This window comes from Lissotriton helveticus, chromosome 5_1 (assembly GCF_964261635.1).
Source record: "Lissotriton helveticus chromosome 5_1, aLisHel1.1, whole genome shotgun sequence".
In the NCBI taxonomy this organism is placed as follows: domain Eukaryota; kingdom Metazoa; phylum Chordata; class Amphibia; order Caudata; family Salamandridae; genus Lissotriton; species Lissotriton helveticus.
The window spans coordinates 493,034,755-493,055,440 of record NC_136065.1 but is presented as its reverse complement, the minus strand read 5'-3'; the positions used below and the strand labels follow the sequence as shown (position 1 = coordinate 493,055,440).

At 47.0% G+C, this 20,686-nt stretch overlaps 1 protein-coding gene across 1 annotated transcript in view; it reads right to left on the bottom strand.

The window, feature by feature from the left end:
• LOC144754689 (protein-arginine deiminase type-2-like) overlaps positions 1 to 20,686 on the bottom strand; it is a 641,882-nt gene that overhangs the window by 87,825 nt on the left and 533,371 nt on the right. Inside the window, exon 13 of the mRNA XM_078642812.1 lies at positions 4,697 to 4,790. Coding sequence (XP_078498938.1) covers positions 4,697 to 4,790 — 94 coding nt within the window. The remainder of the gene's footprint in view (positions 1 to 4,696; positions 4,791 to 20,686) is intronic.

The window sequence follows — 20,686 nt, the reverse complement described above, 5'->3', positions numbered from 1 at the left end:
AGATGCACACACACCCAGGCACGCACCCCCACACAGATGCGCACACATACACAGGCGCGCACACACACACACAGATGCGCACATACAGAGGCACACACACTCACAGATGCACACATCCAGGCACGCACCCCCACACAGATGCTCACACATACACAGGCGCACACACACACAGATGCGCACAGGCACACACACTCACAGATGCACACACATCCAGGCACGCACACACACACAGATGCGCACATACGCCCAGGAACGCACACACACAGATGTGCACACATACACAGGCGCACACATACACAGATGCGCACACACCCAAGCAGGCCAGGCAGGCACACACACAGATGCACACACACACTATACACAGATTCGCACATATGGACAAGAATGGAAAGTTAAAGAAAACAATGGGAAATAGGAAAACCTGCTCGTAGGCGCACGCACGCTTGTAAGTGAAGGTCATTTATGAGCTCAGCTGACGTACTACGTTGCACCTCGAAGGAGTGACTAACACAATTGGAATATTCCGAGTCATAATTAACCTATAAAGGTTCACTTCGTAGGACGTGGCAGCAATTGCAAATATTATCGATAACAGCAGTTTAATCAGCCTCTCATCTCATTGAAAATATATGAAATTGTTCACCCTTTTGTAGAGTTCAGAGTCTCTGAAGTTCCCAGGTCGTGAGTGCACTGCTGCTTCATGAATCGATGCACTCTGCAGCAGCTGAGGACAACCACTCCTGCGGCTGCCGCGGTCCGAGGCTCTTTCTCAGCCTCGCCTCAAGTGTGGGGTCAGGTCAATCCGGTCGTGGAGCCTGGATAAATGTAATCAACAAATACTGCCACTGTGCGAGGGCCTCTCAATTTTGCTAGCACTTTCACAAGCGAAGACTGCCGCCGGCAGTAATGATAATCCCGCTTGCGGGATCATAAATGCTTCAGCGCCATGATTGCCCACTAGTGTAAACTCCAAAACATGTCGCCTGTTCGCGCCGCAGACATTCGAAGTCTGCGGCGTCATTGGGCAGCCGGGCACAAGGCGCTGAATCGACGAGGTTTCTGTACTGCCGGGTCCGGTAAAAGTCTTAGTCAGTGGCGTCTGAAACCACTATGCTAGGGGGCGCCGGATTTTTTTTGCAAGCACTTTCACATTCATACACGTGCGTACTACTGGCTGCTCAGCACCAGCCGCCACACATGTGCCCGCCGCCCCTAAAAGAGGACCGTTCGGGCATCACACCCGCCGTTGTTTGCACCCCCATGGGGCAGACACACACTGCACACACTGTGCATTCACGCTACCCCTTTGCACCCGGCACTTAATGCACTGCACTTACAAGAACGCATGTGCACCTTTAACACTGTATCTGCCCCCAGCAAGGCGTGCTTTGCCACTGCCCCATTACAGGCACTAGCCCCCCAATCCTAAAGGCTCGACAAGTGCACAGAGAGCACTCGCCTTCTCTGGTGCCCCTTAGCGCTGTATGCCCGGTAAGCACTTTGCAGCACTTCGCGCTCTATGGCACTTTGCTCCAACGACACTGCCAGTACTGCACCCCCACCCCCACCTCCACCAGACCCTGGACGCACTCACCTGGGGTGTCAGCCAGCAGGCAGTGCAGCGGCAGCACGCCCAGCACCAGCAGCAGGAGGAGGGAGCCCCGGCCGGCTTCCTGGCTCCCCGGCGGCCGCAGCATGTTCCTCAAGCGCCGGCTCCTTCCTCCTCTCCCAGGCTCCTCCAGTGCTAACTTTTAGCCGGTCCTCCGCTCCTGCTCCCGTAAGCCCTCCACCCTCGCCCGCTGCTCCCTACTTCCAAGTGAGGCGGCCGGAGTGGCAGCACTGCAGGCCAGCCCCGCCTTGCTTCACCCGGGTGCTGCGGGAGTTCCTCTCTGGGCTCCCAGTCTGCTGTCACCCGGGAGCAGCGCAGACTTCCAGCGCTCCCCGTGGCTCCTCCTCTCGCGCTGTGGGCGGGAAACAGAAACACGGGGGCCGACCCTGCAGCGGCACTGAGCAGATGCTGTGAGCCCGGGAGGGAGAACCAAGGAGCCCGCGCACACCTCACCACAGCCAGACAGTGCCCTACCCACGCGCTCATCCGCCACTCACTAGAAGTGAGTATTACGCATTTGAGAGGGAGGCCCTCCCACCCATGGTGTGTTCGCGTAGTCCCAAAATGACACTCGTTTCAGACAGTACCGTGCCAACCAAGCACGCCTCTGTGTACCGGTGCCGCCACATCAAAAGTAGCCACGTCTCTGATTTCAAAGAAATGTGAAAATCCTACTGTTTGTTTGAAAACGAATGCATTTATACTAGTGTTTTATCACCAGTCGCATGATGTTTGTGATTTGCACCATCAGCTGCCAGTCATTTAGCGGAAAGGCAGCAACTAAGAAAACAAGTCAGGTCCCGGGCCGCGCTGTGATTGGCTGACGTCACGGGGGTGTCCCGGCCGGCAGCCAATCACAGCGCGGCCCGGGAATGACGTCACGGGGGTGTCCCGGGCCGGCAGCCAATCGCAGCGCGGCCCGGGACAAAGGGGCGGGGCTTAAAAAAAGCACCAGAAACGCCCCCGAATCGCGTTTTCGAGAGAAAACGCGATTGACAGCCTCTGCCTCCCAATGGCTAGCCTCCATTTATGGAGCTAGCCAATGATAGGCAGAGGCGGGTCATCACCCCAGATAGAAATCAAGAGGTTTTGCTAGCGCATGCGTACTTCGTACGCATGGCTAAGGCAAAACCTAAAAAACCTAATTGACATCCTGCCACCTGCCCGCACAACTTCAGCATTATCCACCCCACCTTCTTAAAATATTAAAAAATGCGTACCTGGCGTATTGCCACACAACAGTATGAGTATTTATTTACCTTCCTCTGCCCAAATAAAAAAAAAACGAGTGTCTAGCCCTCTCACCCCTACCACCCTTTCTTTAGAGAATCCCTCCCCTACTACTGCTCCTAGCCCGACTATTCAAAATAATACCTGACCTCTGCTACCTACAAACGTCTGCGCCTTCCCTCTCCCTCATCATAGAAGGCACCCTCTCTCCTATCTCCTAACCATCGAGCAGAGAGTCAGAGTTGTACTGACAGGTTGTTTGACATCTCTGCCAGCAGAGCTTTCAACTTCCCATTACTGGCGGTTAGCAGAGAAAGGGACTGTGGCAGTTGGGAGAAGAAGAGAACCCCTGTATGCTCCTACCTTCCTAAGGTTGTGTGGTGACACGAGAGGCTGTAAAGGGGATGTGATCACCCAGCCGCCCTTACACCACGTTGCCCATGTTTCTGGGAATCTGGGTGAGATGGGGGGAAACAGAAGTGAGTGTTTCTTCTATAACAGTGAGAAATATGTCAAAACAGTGAATATCTGGATTCAGAATCTGATCTGATATTCATGCTATTTGCTCTCTTTGAGAGCCATAGCCAAGACAAGAGAACAAAATATAAGTAGGCAACTATGACTACAACGACGTTGTACACCGAGGGTTTCTGAGTGACATGAAATAAAGACGCTGTCTATAATGTTAGTCAACAGAAAGGTGAAAAAATACCCACATTTTTCTCCCTACAATTTTACGTTGCATATGGACTCCAAATCTACACACTACTGTGAACATGCTATTCAAAATGTACTACTGTAAACATAGAAATAAAACTGGACTGAAGCATTATCCATGCTTCAAGATTGAACATTTTTGCCTCTTAGATGTGGAAAAAAAGTTGCTTCTCACTGCTGTGACATACTTGCAGTGAATACCAGCATTTTGAAAAGCATGTTTAGGATAGTGGATGGGTATTGGGCCCATGTGTAACAAATAACTGTACACTGAACTCCTACAGCAATAATGTAAACTATTCTAAGAAATACGGTAACCAATATACTTCATTAATCATGTTAAGAGTGTTCGCAAACACGCCAAACCCAGATCTCTCACTGGGAGCACAGTTACTATTTTTTACGAGGATATATAAATTGTATGTTTCCGTTAATTATTACATGGTGCTGAAATAACTCTTGCACCACTGAGAAAGCAAAGACAATCCTATTCATTGGCTCAGATGCTGTGTGTAAAGTGGGTGATTTCTGGTGCCCCGTGCTGCATTCACTGTGCCACCTGTTGATTGTGGGTAGGTGCAGAATTGTAGTGCTAACGGGTACGTGTGGGAAGTACCCTTTGAAAGAGATTAATTTACTTTTCTGGGAAAAATGTTGTAAACTGGCACTTGGTTGGTTGTGTGGGAGATTCTGTAATGGAATCCTAAAAGGAAGTAGATTGAACATTCTAGGCTGGTTGTCAATTAAGCCTAATCCCCGTGTTTATCACTTGCACTTATGTTCTTCTTTAATATATGTTTACCAAGCCTACATGTCCAGAGGGACATCTTTACCACACACAGTCTGATGGAGAACACGTGGATGAAAAGGAAACACGAGATGTAATCGGTTATCACGAATGAACACTACTAATTTTACAGATATCTTATTTCTATAATAGTTTTTTAGTTTGATCACTGTTGATAGATTTTCAAATTTCCAAACACATATTTAAGCCGTTGAAACTGAGTATTTTGCTTGGATTCTACTAGTAGATTCTGAGCGCAAGAGCCTAGATTTGCGGTGCCCGATATTTCATATCAGATGCGAGATGCTAGTCACACACATCATGTTTTGTGGAAGAGAGTTATCTCAGCTTACCCTGGAACATTGCAGCATCTCCATGGCCTTCTTTCTTTTTCTGTTCAAACAGATCGAAGCATGCAAGCGGGCTGGCTAAGAGCAAACGAAAGCCCTAGGGAAAGAAATGAAGACATCAAACACAAGCAGAATTTGACAGCTCCAATAATAAAAGTGATTTAAGTAGTTATGGCATAATTTAGGATTCTATCAGTATGCCTCCTGTGTTTTGTTTGCTAACAAGAATGCACAACTATAAGAAACTGGATTATTATTTGCGATGGGTGACTACCTACCTCAAGAAATAATGACGCCCTTGTTAAGGTGAACCCTTAAGGTCACTAAATGAACCTGAGCTCAACCCCCTGTAGATGATGACATTATACCTCCAGTGTGTGACTACAGGGGTATGGTTTCCCCTCCTCCCATGTGGCATTTATAATTCCCAATAGGGTAAGTCCCAATATATGAATGGTATGGCACCAGTGCTGACATTATGAAACTATCCATCACTTAGCATGTTATGCTGCTTAGAAGACATAAAAAAAAACACTATGTATGGCACACAACATGAGCATTTTATGAGTGGCTAATGCATGCTTGCATGACTGCATATGCATCAGAACCTTAATCATTCAACACAATTGTTTGTGGAATGACCAACACCTTGGATATAAAGATTACATAACACTATGAGTACTTCTCAACAGATGCAATTTTGCAGACTATAGTTGAAGTCTTATTTTGTGTTCCTTTACTATTTGCATGTCTTTACTACAGGGTTCAAGACCTATTAAGGCCTTTTTGAGGCAAGTAATATCTTACCTTGGATGCATGAAGAGCAGTGCATGTTTTGAACCAGGACAGTGTGTTTGTTTGTGACCCCAAGGGCCATAGTTAAATGGCTGAAACACATTGAAAAATAGTTAAGGGTAATAGGACCATTATATTATCACTCCCCTTTTCTGTAAGTTGATTTTAACCATACTCAAACAACTGTTAATAAAGGGATACCAAGATTAGTTTGAGGTATTTTTATCTTTTTAGGTACCCCACTAGGGAAAATATTCAAAAAGCTTCTTGAAATACGGTCAAGCCTATCCTGGTTTTTAGGGACCAGGACGAGACCCGATGATGAAGCATGCCACTACCAGAGTGGGCCAGAGTCTAACAGAGAAATACAGCCTTTTTCCTTTTTTTCCTTTTCTTCACTAGCAAGGCTTATTTTGTGAAGTGATTTTGTACACTAGGCAGGGGATACATTTTTGTGATTGTAAGTTCCAATAGGGAGACTGTATCCTATTTTTTGCATACTGAAGTTCTCTACTCCCTTCTCAGGAGTGAGATCCGGTTTGATACTGCCAGGGTTTGATTGGTTTATACAAATGCCACATTTATGCCTGACATGAGATAGTGGGAGTGAACGACTCTTGGGCACATCCCACCCAATGGGATAACAATTTCTGGGGCCAATCCTGCACACTTTGGGTATTCTTAAGATGCCAACATTCTTCAGTCACTCTTAACTTGGGTTCTGAGGGATGTGGGTGTGTGTGGGGAGTGTAATCCTAATGTCCTCTCACATCTAACTCTAAAATCGGGCAACCACTGTATCCACAATAACTCCAGAGACGGACGTTTAGTGAAACAAAATTAGAGTTTTGCAGCAACTTATCAGTGGATACTCAAGAATTGGTTTGGCATCAGGTTTCCCTTCCCTTCAAGTTCTCCCTCAGCATCATATGTAAAACCCAGAGACAGAATTCGGGTAGAACAAAAGTGGGTTTTTCCAGCAACCGGACAATGAATCCCGGAAAATGGTTTTTGACATCCTGTTTCCCCTTCTTATAGGTGTGCCACAGAATATCAATCAATCAGTCAATAATAAGCATTATTCTGTTAAAATGAAAGAACCATAAAAGCATACAGCAAATACACAATCAGATAAGAGTCATAAAGAAATTAAAGTAATGAACGATTCATACCACTGTATCTGGGTACAATCAATCCCTCATCAAATTTCTTGATCTGACAACAGCCTTTAAAAACTAGCAACATTACAACAATGTACTCTGAGAGCATTTGTAAAAACAAAAGAGCTGACTGTACTTGCTTAAAATCTCAAGCTTTAAAAAGAGGGACCATAAAAGCCTTTCTCAGAAAGTCATAAAACACGCAAAATATTGTAAAATGCATGGTATCCTGCGTAGACACGTGTCGCAGCCGCAGGGTGCCAAGGAAGAAGGATCATGCCATCCCATAGGAAAAGCGAGTAGTTGGGGTAACAAATTAAGGGTGAATCTATTCAACAAATATCGTGCATTGCTAGAAGTAACACAAGTCAGATTAAGGTTCTATGACTAAATTTGTTTTCAATAACACTTATCCTCGTCCAACCTTTTCTGTAGGGCCAGAGACTCTCTCTCTCATGTAGATGTAGTCTAGGTCTCACAAATTTGTGGCTGACCCAGACTCTATCTGAGTGTACAATCTTATTCGGGCTAATAAACAGGTCCCCCTTCCCAAGTTCTGAAGGGCTATCTTGAAATACTTTAGCCACAGGATTTTCAGAGCACAGTTGAGAGATGGACAGTCCTGCAATATCGCTCTATTTAAGTGGGCTCCTTTCGTCCAAGTGTCAACACAACATAAAAGGGGGCGAAGGGCTATAAAGTCAGAGAGGTAGCTTACTCCCAGCTCATCTTGCATTATGTAGGAAGGGGTGCTCTTTTTTCATCCACCTGGATGGGATCATGTGATCTATAACCCCAGATTGCACTCCCATAACAAGCTTTAGAGACACTCTTAACTCGATAAACTTATAGCAGGGCGCTAATCGGATTCCTACCCAATTGGAGGCAAATTTACAGATGGCTGCATTGGTCTGGACAAGATCCAACTGCTTACTGGATAATAAAGGGTTCCATCATAAATCAGCGTCAAACAAGACATCCAGATACGAAAAGAAATTCACCCTTGTGAGCGTGTGTGTACCTACCTTAAAAATTGTGTTCATTGGGCCAACTATTATCATTCCAGGGAGTACCTATGAAGAAAGGGAGTAAGGGGCATAACTTCAAAGATAAAATTCCTCACCCACTCCTAAAGTATCCTTTATTAGTAGAGTGCGAGGGAGGGATACAATATATTATAGGGTGTGAGGATATGATGGTCCTATGACCCTAAATCACCAGCATGTTCCTCTGGCCTGTATGAGGTCCTGGGCTTACGTCAGGGTGGGTAGAGAAGAGGTCACTCCCACAATGACATGACTAACGTGTGGTTATTACTGAGAGCATGCATTTAGCATGCATAATATTAGTAAAATGTGTACTTGCCGCCATTAGGAATTACTCAAATTGAGTGGGAGAAATGTTCCCATGGGGGCGTGAGGGGAGGCCTTGTAGTCACAGTTTCATCAAAGGTCCAAGCCCGTCCATGTACCTAACTCAGGCTCAGTTCCTCACGCCCCTGTGGGAACATACCTCCAACACGATTTGGTTAATTCCCAACCAGGGCAAGTACACATTTTACGAACCTTATGCTCGCAGTAATAACCACATGTTAACCACATCATTGGGGGAGTTACCGCTTCGCTACCCACCCTGATGAAAGCTGAGTGCCTCATACAGGCTAGTAGACAGGGATGAAACATGTTGTTGATTTAGGGTCATAGGACCATCACATCCTCAGACCCTATAATATATTTTATCCTTCGCTTCTTCTCTACAAATAAAGGATACTTAAGGAGTGGGTGAGGAATTTTATCTTTAAAGTTACACCTCCTTACCCCTATCGTCATAAGTGCTCCCTGGAATATGGTTGAGAACACCCTGACCTTTAGGAGTCAGGGTGAACCTGATAATGAAGCATGCCACTACTAGAGCGGGTAAGGGTTATATAAAGAAAAGGGTCATTTTCCCTACCCAACCCTAAACAGTGGGTGTGCCCTCACACAGTGTACCATTGGTCCTACCGCAGCCTCCAAGGAGCCGGTCGGGCTCCGGAAGGAACACTTTTTGTTCTGTAGTATTTCAAAGGGTGGACGTAACCCTCCATCCTTGCACTAGAGGACCTCTCCACGCTTTAAGGGTAGTAGGTTACACCTCCCCATAACTTGTTCTAGATATAGCTAGGGGCCCACTTCTAACTTCTGCAGGGACACTGGGGTAGTGGAAAAGGACAAACTAGTGGATATAAAAAGGACCTATGTAATAAACTCATACAGTCTTCGATAGGCCAGTTTGAACCAATCTATGAAAACTTGGGGGCAAATGAATCAGAGCTAAGCAAAATAAACGTACTTTATGTTGTTCCCCACACTGTACACTGTGGATATTATTCCTAACTTCTTGCCTACTCTACTGGAGTCCACTGCGGCTGTGTCAGCAGGAAGCAATCCTTTTATTACTAAGCCCGTAAATCAGTCTAGGGTGGCCTTGAGCGAGCAGGCGGAACGGATACACCTATAACAACAAAATGGTGGGGTGGGGTCCTAGGGAATTTAGTTTAAAGACCAACGAGGAGAATTTCCCCTATACGTAATCCATAACACCATACTACCTCGGGTCTATATATTAGCACATGAGTTGTGTGTGATGAATATGCAAGTTCCCTCAAAAAGATTTGTGAACGAGATATAACCAATAAGGGGGAATTATACCTGAAGGACTAGAACCCTCCCTCACACACAGGTGACATGCTTCATCATATGGGTTCCTCCTCCCAGCAGGAAATCCTAGTCCTGCTGAGGGCTACAACTCCCTCACTGTGAGGAAGGAGCTCAGGGATGTTTTTGAAATGATGTTCCCTAGTGTAACTAGGATGCTAAAATCCCATATGTGATGGTATGGTGTAGTGTGGGCGCAGCGCAAAAAAAGGGGGGACTAATAGTGATCTAAAACTGCCTAGGAAGATGCAAAAATTCTTTCTTTTATTGAGTCACTTTGAATCCTGAGGTGAAAAATATCCCTTTTTTACAGTTATCCATCTACATTAATATTCTAAGTATTGCCTCTCATTTCATCTGACTTCTTTGCTCTCAAAAACTGTCCTAGGTAAATGAGTTGTGGAGGAGGCATAGATAACATGACCACGCCTTCTTCAGCTGCATGTTTTTTTTACACCTGGAGTGTTGCCACCAACCCCAACCACACTCTTGCCTTGCCTCCCCTCCAGCCAGCCAGCAGAAATATAGGGTCCCGCAAAAGGCGAAAAATATGTGATGACCACGTGGAAAAGGTGCATTTCCTACACAGGCTGCCCCCAGCCAAGAAGTAGTGTAGACTAATCAATTTCGTGCTCAGGCGATGGAACATGGACAATTTGCTGTTTCTGCAGTAGCAGTCTGTCCACATGTGTCTCAGCCAGTAACCTGGTTTATGAGGAATCCTTCTCCTCTCATGCAGGCCCCACCAGTGAGGCTACTAACACTAGCTGACCTACAGGTGCACCCCAGTAGGCAGACATCACCACCATGTGATGTGCCCCAACACAAGCGCTCTACTTTTAGAAATATTTTGTAGAAGAAAGGGACTATGCTACAACTCTTTCTAAAAAGGATGTTATTTTAGTGATAAACCACAATGAAAAAGGTAAAAGTACCTTTGTGGGATTCTGGTACTACAAGTGTAAGACTTTCTACTATGTACAAATTTAGAGCACATGTCCCTATTGTTAACAGCGAAAATTGCTTTGACATTTCTTTATTTTTATTTGCATAGGATCTCTACAAAATAAACTGTCTCTGGGCGTTTTTTGAATTGGCATAGCGAAATGTGCAGCATGTGCTGTGCAATCATGAAATGAACACCCGTTAAAAACTGGGATTAAACAGCAGAATCTTTAGGATCCTTTTGGAACATCATTTGGGTGGGCATTTGTTTAATGTCTTCGACTCGTGATTTCCAAATCCGAGGCCCCAATATAGAAAATCCACGGTCCTCTTTTCCCATGGAATCTAGGGCCCGATGTAGGTAGGACTCATTTACCGATTTTTATTTACCGAATTTTACCGATTCGGTAAATAAGAATCGGTAAATGAGAAGGGGGGACATGTAGGAGCATCCAGATGTTCCTTTTACCGAATCGGTAAAAATCTGTATTTACCGATTCGGTAAATACCGACCGGTAATGCCCATTCATTCCTATGGGCTTTGAAGCCCATAGGAATGAATGGGCATTACCGATTTGGTATTTACCGAATCGGTAAATACCGACTGACACAAGGGTGCAGGGGGTGTCACTTTGACACCCTCTGGCACCCCCAAAAGAGGCTCGGGTGCCATGTGGCAGGCATACCTGCCCTAAGGGCAGGTCTGCCTGTCATATGGCACAGGTGTGCATGCACACATGTGCATGCACACCGGAATCGGTATTTTAGCATCAAATAGATTTGATGGTAAAATACCGATTCTGTACGGCTTGTGGGACTCAGAAGAGTCCCACCTACATCTCATATTTACCGAATCGGTAAAAAATACTGATTCGGTATTTTACAGAATCGGTAAATTTACCGATCGGTAAATTTACCGATTCTGTAAAATACAGGGCCCTACATACCATTTCAAGATTACCGGTCGGTAACGGCCGAAAATACCGATTTTCGGCCGTTAGCGGCCGACCTACATCTGGCCCCTAGACCTTGTACTCTTCCATAACATTGTACTGCTTGAACGAAGCGTTCTTGTAGGAAGGTACTAGAAAAGCATTTTCTCGTAGGCACACTGGCGCTTATAATAGCAAACATCTGAAAATCAGACAGGCCTGAAAAATGTGTTTCAGCTTTTAGCCCATCCATAACAATAATGCATAACAGTTTAAAACAACGCTTTAGCCACAAAAAAAATCAGCGTGTTAACTTTCTAATATAAGAAAATAAGGGCCCGATGTAGGTAATTCTTATTTACCACTTCTTAAATACAGAATTTTACCGATTCGGTATTTAAGAAGTGGTAAATATGAAGGGGGGAGATGTAGGTATTTCCAGATGTGGAAATACCGAATCGTTAAGAGTCGGTATTTACCGAATCTGGAAATACCGAATCGGTATTTCCTATTGATTCCTATGGGCTGTGAAGCCCATAGGAATCAATGGGAAATACCGATTCGGTAATTACCGAATCGGTAAATACCAACTTTTGCAAGGGTGCAGGGGGTGTCACTTTGCCACCCTCTGGCACCCCAAAAATAGGCATGTGCGCCATGTGGCACACAGACATGCCCTAAGGGCATGTCTGTCTGTCACATGGCTAGGTGTGCATGCACACATGTGCATGCACACCTGAATTCGGTATTTTAACACCCAATTGGATTGGGTGTTAAAATACCGAATTTGTAGGGCCTTTGGGACTCTGAAGAGTCCCACCTACATCTGAGATTTACCGAATCGGTAAAAATACCGATTCGGTATTTTACAGAATCGGTAAATTTACCGATTCTGTAAAATTGTGCCCCTACATGCCAAATCTGTAATACCGGTCGGTAACGGCCGAAAATACCGATTTTCGGCCGTTACCGACCGACCTACATCTGGCCCCAAATCATTTAACATATAAAATATATTTTCTCATTATAATTATATAACGCTATTATTGTAAATTGCACAGTTTCTCACTAAATTGCCGCTATAATGTGGATGATTGTTAGCCCTGGCACCTTGGCGTGGGTCTCCCTTCCACTTTTTTTGTTACTGTGCCTCATGTGTTTTGCTGGTGTTAGCTACTCAGAGCACTGTGCCACTGCCAATCAGTGCCACAGTGCAAGTGCTCTCTGTATAAAATGAATATAGTGATTGGATTCTATGATTGGCTTATTTGGTTTAATGTCAGACCCCAGTAAAGTGCACCAGGAGTACCCAGGGCTTGTGAATCCAAAATGCTGCTAGTGGGCCTGCAGCACTGATTGTGCCACCCACAGAAGCAGCCTGGTAAAATGTGTCTAAGGTCTGCCATTGCAGAACCTGCATGCAGTCTGGTACTGTCATGCTGACTGGGCAAGTGCACCCACTTGCCAGTCCCTAAACCTTCCCTTTACTCCATGTGAGTCACCCCTATGGTAGGCCCAAGGGCAGGGTGCATTGTAAGTATAAGGTAGGACAAGCCCTGAAGTGTGTGGCATGTCCTAATAGTGGATTACAGCCATTTTCGTTTTTCACTATTGTAAGGCTACCTGTTCTCATAGGCCAGAATGGGCTGTTGGAATTGTTACATTCTATGATCCCAACAGACTCAGGCAACACAGTAGAAATTCAAGTTTAGTATGCCTGAACTCAGAATAATACAATACATCTTTTAGTAAGGTTTATTTTAATGTCCTGTGTTTGCAAATACCACTTTTAGAAAGTTGGTATTTGCTTGCCTAACCTTTTCAGCCCGCCTCTGCCAGGATGTGTATCTGCTGTCTGGTTTCTGTGAGTGACAGGGCTGGGGAATCCCAGGAGACAGGCTGGGGCTGCCAGGTGGTGAATAGAAAGATTACAGCCAGATGAGTGGGAGGAGTGCACCTAGACTCTGAATAGGCCTGTGCCCTGAAACCACAATACTGGCTCCACCTCCTGTGGAGCATCTGATGTCTCTGCCCTGGACACTGAAAAGACAAGCCAGAGTCCCTTAAACAAAGTGCTCAAAAACTGGACTGAACTAGGCAAAGGCCCCCTGGCCTCAAAGAACAAAAGAGATTTGTGGTATAAATATTAGAGCCCTGCTCCTAAGAAATTAGATCCTGCTCAACCAAGAAGAACCTCTGCCCGACGAGAAGGAACTGGGAAAGTTGCAAGGAGTAGTACTGTCCCTGACCTGGGGTATTGGCCTGCAGTGGTTGCCTTGCTGCGGAGGAGGGGAAAAGACTGGAAAAGACTTTGCTCAACTTGGCTTCTGACAGATCTCCAAGGGCTTGTGGGTGAGCTTGCCCCCTGAACGGAGTCACAGGACTATTGGACTCCTACTGCCTCAACCCAAGCCGCTGGAATTTGCCGATTTCCCCCAGTCCAGTCCGAACTACCAAGCCATGTCTTTCCCAGACCGGAATCAAGTATCCAAGGACCGGTTTCTGGCTATCAGCCTTCATCAGCCTGGATAGCTTGACTCCAGTGTCGTGGAGAGCCTGGGACTCACGTCTGAGCATACCCAGCACACTCTGGGTGAAAATTGAAAAAAACACAGTTGATGGACAGAATGTAGAACAATGTCATACATTCACCCCAGTACAAGGATCTGGGCCTAAATCCGTCGTTTTTTTGCACTCCACACCACCCTGGGTTAGACACTGGCTATATGCAAATCAGCTCTGACCCTGTGCCTCATGGGAACAGTCCAGTCCGAACTACCAAGCCATGTCTTTTGGATTTAGGCCCAGATCCTTGTACTGGGGTGAATGTATGACATTGTTCTACATTCTGTCCATCAACTGTGTTTTTTGCAATTTTCACCCCGAGTGTGCTGGGTATGCTCAGACGTGAGTCCCAGGCTCTCCACACCACTGGAGTCAAGCTATCCAGACTTTTTTTTTTTTGGTTCACTAATGGCTGACATTCGGACTGGGTAGGTGCACAGGAGGCAGCACCCCGGGACAAACTGATTCGAAGCCCGGTAATGTGCGGGCGCCGATTGTTGTTGCCAGAGAAGACATCGCTCAATAAGCGAGGTATTGAACAGGAGCGGTACTTACAATGAAGCTGTAGCCAGACTACGGGTTTACAACCCCACCGCCCGCCCTGTTGGATTTAGAGGGTATTTTAATTTAATTCAAGTGCACATACATTTTATAATACTGGTCCTGATGAAGCGCAAATGACCCTTAAGGCGACGGAGGCGCGAAACATGTCGACCCATGACCTTCTTGATTCCTGGGGTATTGAACAGGAGCGGTACTTACAATGAAGCTGTAGCCAGACTACGGGTTTACAACCCCACCGCCCGCCCTGTTGAATTTAGAGGGTATTTTAATTTAATTCACGTGCACATAAATTTTATAATACTGGTCCTGATGAAGCGCAAACGACCCTTAAGGCGACGGAGGCGCGAAACATGTCGACCCATGACCTTCTTGATTCCTGGGGTTAGTATGCCTACAGGAACAAGATTTTATTTGGCAGTCAAATCTGCCAAGGGTATATATATCAAACATTCGCTGCATATTTACCCCCTTTTAATCTTCACTTTGCACGCACTTGTTTACCCTCATTGGACCCCCACCCCACACACCCACATGCACCATCCGGCTGTCCTAAAAAGATCTCCGATAAAGAGACCCTTCGGGGGCCTGTAGGGAATTGCAGCGCCAGCCCTACGAGGAGCAAACACCCGATGATGAAGCATGACACCCCCAGGGGTGTGTGAGGGCAACAGAGGACGAAATATGTTTTTTCACTCCTTGGGTGGGTCCTGTTTACCTAAGGTTTTGTTTTCCTTTCCTATTTCTCTCTTATACCTCTTTTAATACACAGGTGACTTTTTGCACCCGTGCGTTTCAGGTGACTATTTGCACCAGACGCTGAGGAACAGTGTCCCCTTTTTTGTTTTGACATTGATAGCCAGAAACCGGTCCTTGGATGCTTGATTCCGGTCTGGGAAAGACATGGCTTGGTAGTTCGGACTGGACTGTTCCCATGAGGTACAGGGTCAGAGCTGATTTGCATATAGCCAGTGTCTAACCCAGGGTGGTGTGGAGTGCAAAAAAACGATGGATTTAGGCCCAGATCCTTGTACTGGGGTGAATGTATGACATTGTTCTACATTCTGTCCGTCAACTGTGTTTTTTGCAATTTTCACCCCGAGTGTGCTGGGTATGCTCAGACGTGAGTCCTAGGCTCTCCACACCACTGGAGTCAAGCTATCCAGGCTGATGAAGGCTGATAGCCAGAAACCGGTCCTTGGATGCTTGATTCCGGTCTGGGAAAGACATGGCTTGGTAGTTCGGACTGGACTGTTCCCATGAGGTACAGGGTCAGAGCTGATTTGCATATAGCCAGTGTCTAACCCAGGGTGGTGTGGAGTGCAAAAAAACGATGGATTTAGGCCCAGATCCTTGTACTGGGGTGAATGTATGACATTGTTCTACATTCTGTCCGTCAACTGTGTTTTTTGCAATTTTCACCCCGAGTGTGCTGGGTATGCTCAGACGTGAGTCCTAGGCTCTCCACACCACTGGAGTCAAGCTATCCAGGCTGATGAAGGCTGATAGCCAGAAACCGGTCCTTGGATGCTTGATTCCGGTCTGGGAAAGACATGGCTTGGTAGTTCGGACTGGACTGTTCCCATGAGGCACAGGGTCAGAGCTGATTTGCATATAGCCAGTGTCTAACCCAGGGTGGTGTGGAGTGCAAAAAAACGATGGATTTAGGCCCAGATCCTTGTACTGGGGTGAATGTATGACATTGTTCTACATTCTGTCCATCAACTGTGTTTTTTGCAATTTTCACCCCGAGTGTGCTGGGTATGCTCAGACGTGAGTCCCAGGCTCTCCACACCACTGGAGTCAAGCTATCCAGGCTGATGAAGGCTGATAGCCAGAAACCGGTCCTTGGATGCTTGATTCCGGTCTGGGAAAGACATGGCTTGGTAGTTCGGACTGGACTGTTCCCATGAGGCACAGGGTCAGAGCTGATTTGCATATAGCCAGTGTCTAACCCAGGGTATTGTGGAGTGCAAAATAACGATGGATTTAGGCCCAGATCCTTGTACTGGGGTGAATGTATGACATTGTTCTACATTCTGTCCATCAACTGTGTTTTTTGCAATTTTCACCCCGAGTGTGCTGAGTATGCTCAGACGTGAGTCCCAGGCTCTCCACACCACTGGAGTCAAGCTATCCAGGCTTATGAAGGCTGATAGCCAGAAACCGGTCCTTGGATGCTTGATTCCGGTCTGGGAAAGACATGGCTTGGTAGTTCAGACTGGACTGTTCCCATGAGGCACAGGGTCAGAGCTGATTTGCATATAGCCAGTGTCTAACCCAGGGTGGTGTGGAGTGCAAAATAACGATGGATTTAGGCCCAGATCCTTGTGCTGGGGTGAATGTATGACATTGTTCTACATTCTGTCCATCAACTGTGTTTTTTGCAATTTTCACCCCGAGTGTGCTGAGTATGCTCCGACGTGAGTCCCAGGCTCGTCAAGCTATCCAGGCTGATGAAGGCTGATAGCCAGAAACCGGTCCTTGGATGCTTGATTCCGGTCTGGGAAAGACATGGCTTGGTAGTTCGGACTGGACTGTTCCCATGAGGCACAGGGTCAGAGCTGATTTGCATATAGCCAGTGTCTAACCCAGGGTGGTGTGGAGTGCAAAAAAACGATGGATTTAGGCCCAGATTCTTGTACTGGGGGGAATGTATGACATTGTTCTACATTCTGTCCATCAACTGTGTTTTTTGCAATTTTCACCCTGAGTGTGCTGGGTATGCTCAGACGTGAGTCCCAGGCTCTCCACACCACTGGAGTCAAGCTATCCAGGCTGATGAAGGCTGATAGCCAGAAACCGGTCCTTGGATGCTTGATTCCGGTCTGGGAAAGACATGGCTTGGTAGTTCGGACTGGACTGTTCCCATGAGGCACAGGGTCAGAGCTGATTTGCATATAGCCAGTGTCTAACCCAGGGTGGTGTGGAGTGCAAAAAAACGATGGATTTAGGCCCAGATCCTTGTACTGGGTTGAATGTATGACATTGTTCTACATTCTGTCCATCAACTGTGTTTTTTGCAATTTTCACCCGGAGTGTGCTGGGTATGCTCAGACGTGAGTCCCAGGCTCTCCACACCACTGGAGTCAAGCTATCCAGGCTGATGAAGGCTGATAGCCAGAAACCGGTCCTTGGATGCTTGATTCCGGTCTGGGAAAGACATGGCTTGGTAGTTCGGACTGGACTGTTCCCATGAGGCACAGGGTCAGAGCTGATTTGCATATAGCCAGTGTCTAACCCAGGGTGGTGTGGAGTGCAAAAAAACGATGGATTCAGGCCCAGATCCTTGTACTGGGGTGAATGTATGACATTGTTCTACATTCTGTCCATCAACTGTGTTTTTTGCAATTTTCACCCCGAGTGTGCTGGGTATGCTCAGACGTGAGTCCAAGGCTCTCCACACCACTGGAGTCAAGCTATCCAGGCTGATGAAGGCTGATAGCCAGAAACCGGTCCTTGGATGCTTGATTCCGGTCTGGGAAAGACATGGCTTGGTAGTTCGGACTGGACTGTTCCCATGAGGCACAGGGTCAGAGCTGATTTGCATATAGCCAGTGTCTAACCCAGGGTGGTGTGGAGTGCAAAAAAACGATGGATTTAGGCCCAGATCCTTGTACTGGGGTGAATGTATGACATTGTTCTACATTCTGTCCATCAACTGTGTTTTTTGCAATTTTCACCCCGAGTGTGCTGGGTATGCTCAGACGTGAGTCCCAGGCTCTCCACACCACTGGAGTCAAGCTATCCAGGCTGATGAAGGCTGATAGCCAGAAACCGGTCCTTGGATGCTTGATTACGGTCTGGGAAAGACATGGCTTGGTAGTTTGGACTGGACTGTTCCCATGAGGCACAGGGTCAGAGCTGATTTGCATATAGCCATTGTCTAACCCAGGGTGGTGTGGAGTGCAAAAAAACGATGGATTTAGGCCCAGATCCTTGTACTGGGGTGAATGTATGACATTGTTCTACATTCTGTCCATCAACTGTGTTTTTTGCAATTTTCACCCCGAGTGTGCTGAGTATGCTCAGACGTGAGTCCCAGGCTCTCCACACCACTGGAGTCAAGCTATCCAGGCTGATGAAGGCTGATAGCCAGAAACCGGTCCTTGGATGCTTGATTCCGGTCTGGGAAAGACATGGCTTGGTAGTTCGGACTGGACTGTTCCCATGAGGCACAGGGTCAGAGCTGATTTGCATATAGCCAGTGTCTAACCCAGGGTGGTGTGGAGTGCAAAAAAACGATGGATTTAGGCCCAGATTCTTGTACTGGGGGGAATGTATGACATTGTTCTACATTCTGTCCATCAACTGTGTTTTTTGCAATTTTCACCCCGAGTGTGCTGGGTATGCTCAGACGTGAGTCCCAGGCTCTCCACACCACTGGAGTCAAGCTATCCAGGCTGATGAAGGCTGATAGCCAGAAACCGGTCCTTGGATGCTTGATTCCGGTCTGGGAAAGACATGGCTTGGTAGTTCGGACTGGACTGTTCCCATGAGGCACAGGGTCAGAGCTGATTTGCACATAGCCAGTGTCTAACCCAGGGTGGTGTGGAGTGCAAAAAAACGATGGATTTAGGCCCAGATCCTTGTACTGGGGTGAATGTATGACATTGTTCTACATTCTGTCCATCAACTGTGTTTTTTGCAATTTTCACCCCGAATGTGCTGGGTATGCTCAGACGTGAGTCCCAGGCTCTCCACACCACTGGAGTCAAGCTATCCAGGCTGATGAAGGCTGATAGCCAGAAACCGGTCCTTGGATGCTTGATTCCGGTCTGGGAAAGACATGGCTTGGTAGTTCGGACTGGACTGTTCCCATGAGGCAGAGGGTCAGAGCTGATTTGCATATAGCCAGTGTCTAACCCAGGGTGGTGTGGAGTGCAAAAAAACGATGGATTCAGGCCCAGATCCTTGTACTGGGGTGAATGTATGACATTGTTCTACATTCTGTCCATCAACTGTGTTTTTTGCAATTTTCACCCCGAGTGTGCTGGGTATGCTCAGACGTGAGTCCCAGGCTCTCCACACCACTGGAGTCAAGCTATCCAGGCTGATGAAGGCTGATAGCCAGAAACCGGTCCTTGGATGCTTGATTCCGGTCTGGGAAAGACATGGCTTGGTAGTTCGGACTGGACTGTTCCCATGAGGCACAGGGTCAGAGCTGATTTGCATATAGCCAGTGTCTAACCCAGGGTGGTGTGGAGTGCAAATAAACGATGGATTTAGGCCCAGATCCTTGTACTGGGGTGAATGTATGACATTGTTCTACATTCTGTCCATCAACTGTGTTTTTTGCAATTTTCACCCCGAGTGTGCTGGGTATGCTCAGACGTGAGTCCCAGGCTATCCACACCACTGGAGTCAAGCTATCCAGGCTGATAGCCAGAAACCGGTCCTTGGATGCTTGATTCCGGTCTGGGAAAGACATGGCTTGGTAGTTCGGACTGGACTGTTCCCATGAGGCACAGGGTCAGAGCTGATTTGCATATAGCCAGTGTCTAACCCAGGGTGGTGTGGAGTGCAAAAAAACGATGGATTTAGGCCCAGATCCTTGTACTGGGGTGAATGTATGACATTGTTCTACATTCTGTCCATCAACTGTGTTTTTTGCAATTTTCACCCCGAGTGTGCTGGGTATGCTCAGACGTGAGTCCCAGGCTCTCCACACCACTGGAGTCAAGCTATCCAGGCTGATGAAGGCTGATAGCCAGAAACTGGTCCTTGGATGCTTGATTACGGTCTGGGAAAGACATGGCTTGGTAGTTCGGACTGGACTGTTCCCATGAGGCACAGGGTCAGAGTTGATTTGCATATAGCCATTGTCTAACCCAGGGTGGTGTGGAGTGCAAAAAAACGATGGATTTAGGCCCAGATCCTTGTACTGGGGTGAATGTATGACATTGTTCTACATTCTGTCCATCAACTGTGTTTTTTGCAATTTTCACCCCGGCTGGGAATTGAGAGGCATCCCCACTCTGAGGTACGACGCGCACAACGCCTCGCACAGTGAACGCTCTAAGACTAGGACCATCCGCCTCGCCCCCGCTCGAATGCCTTGGACCGAGACGCCTAAAACGAGCCGGGCTCGCATAGGAGAGGGGCCGCCAAACGCTCCTAGGACGCCTTCGCCTGCACACGCATCGTCCGCGTCAGAAACGACGCATTTAAAGGTACTGTGAGATTTTGCACTGTGACTGTGTGCGCACCGGACCAGAGTCCGCGACGCTGATTTTCAACTCTTGCAAAATACGATCATCCCCGAGAGAGCCGCACAGGCAGCGCGAAGCGCATGGAACTTAAAACTACGCCTTTTTTTTAACCAAGAATTGAATTGCT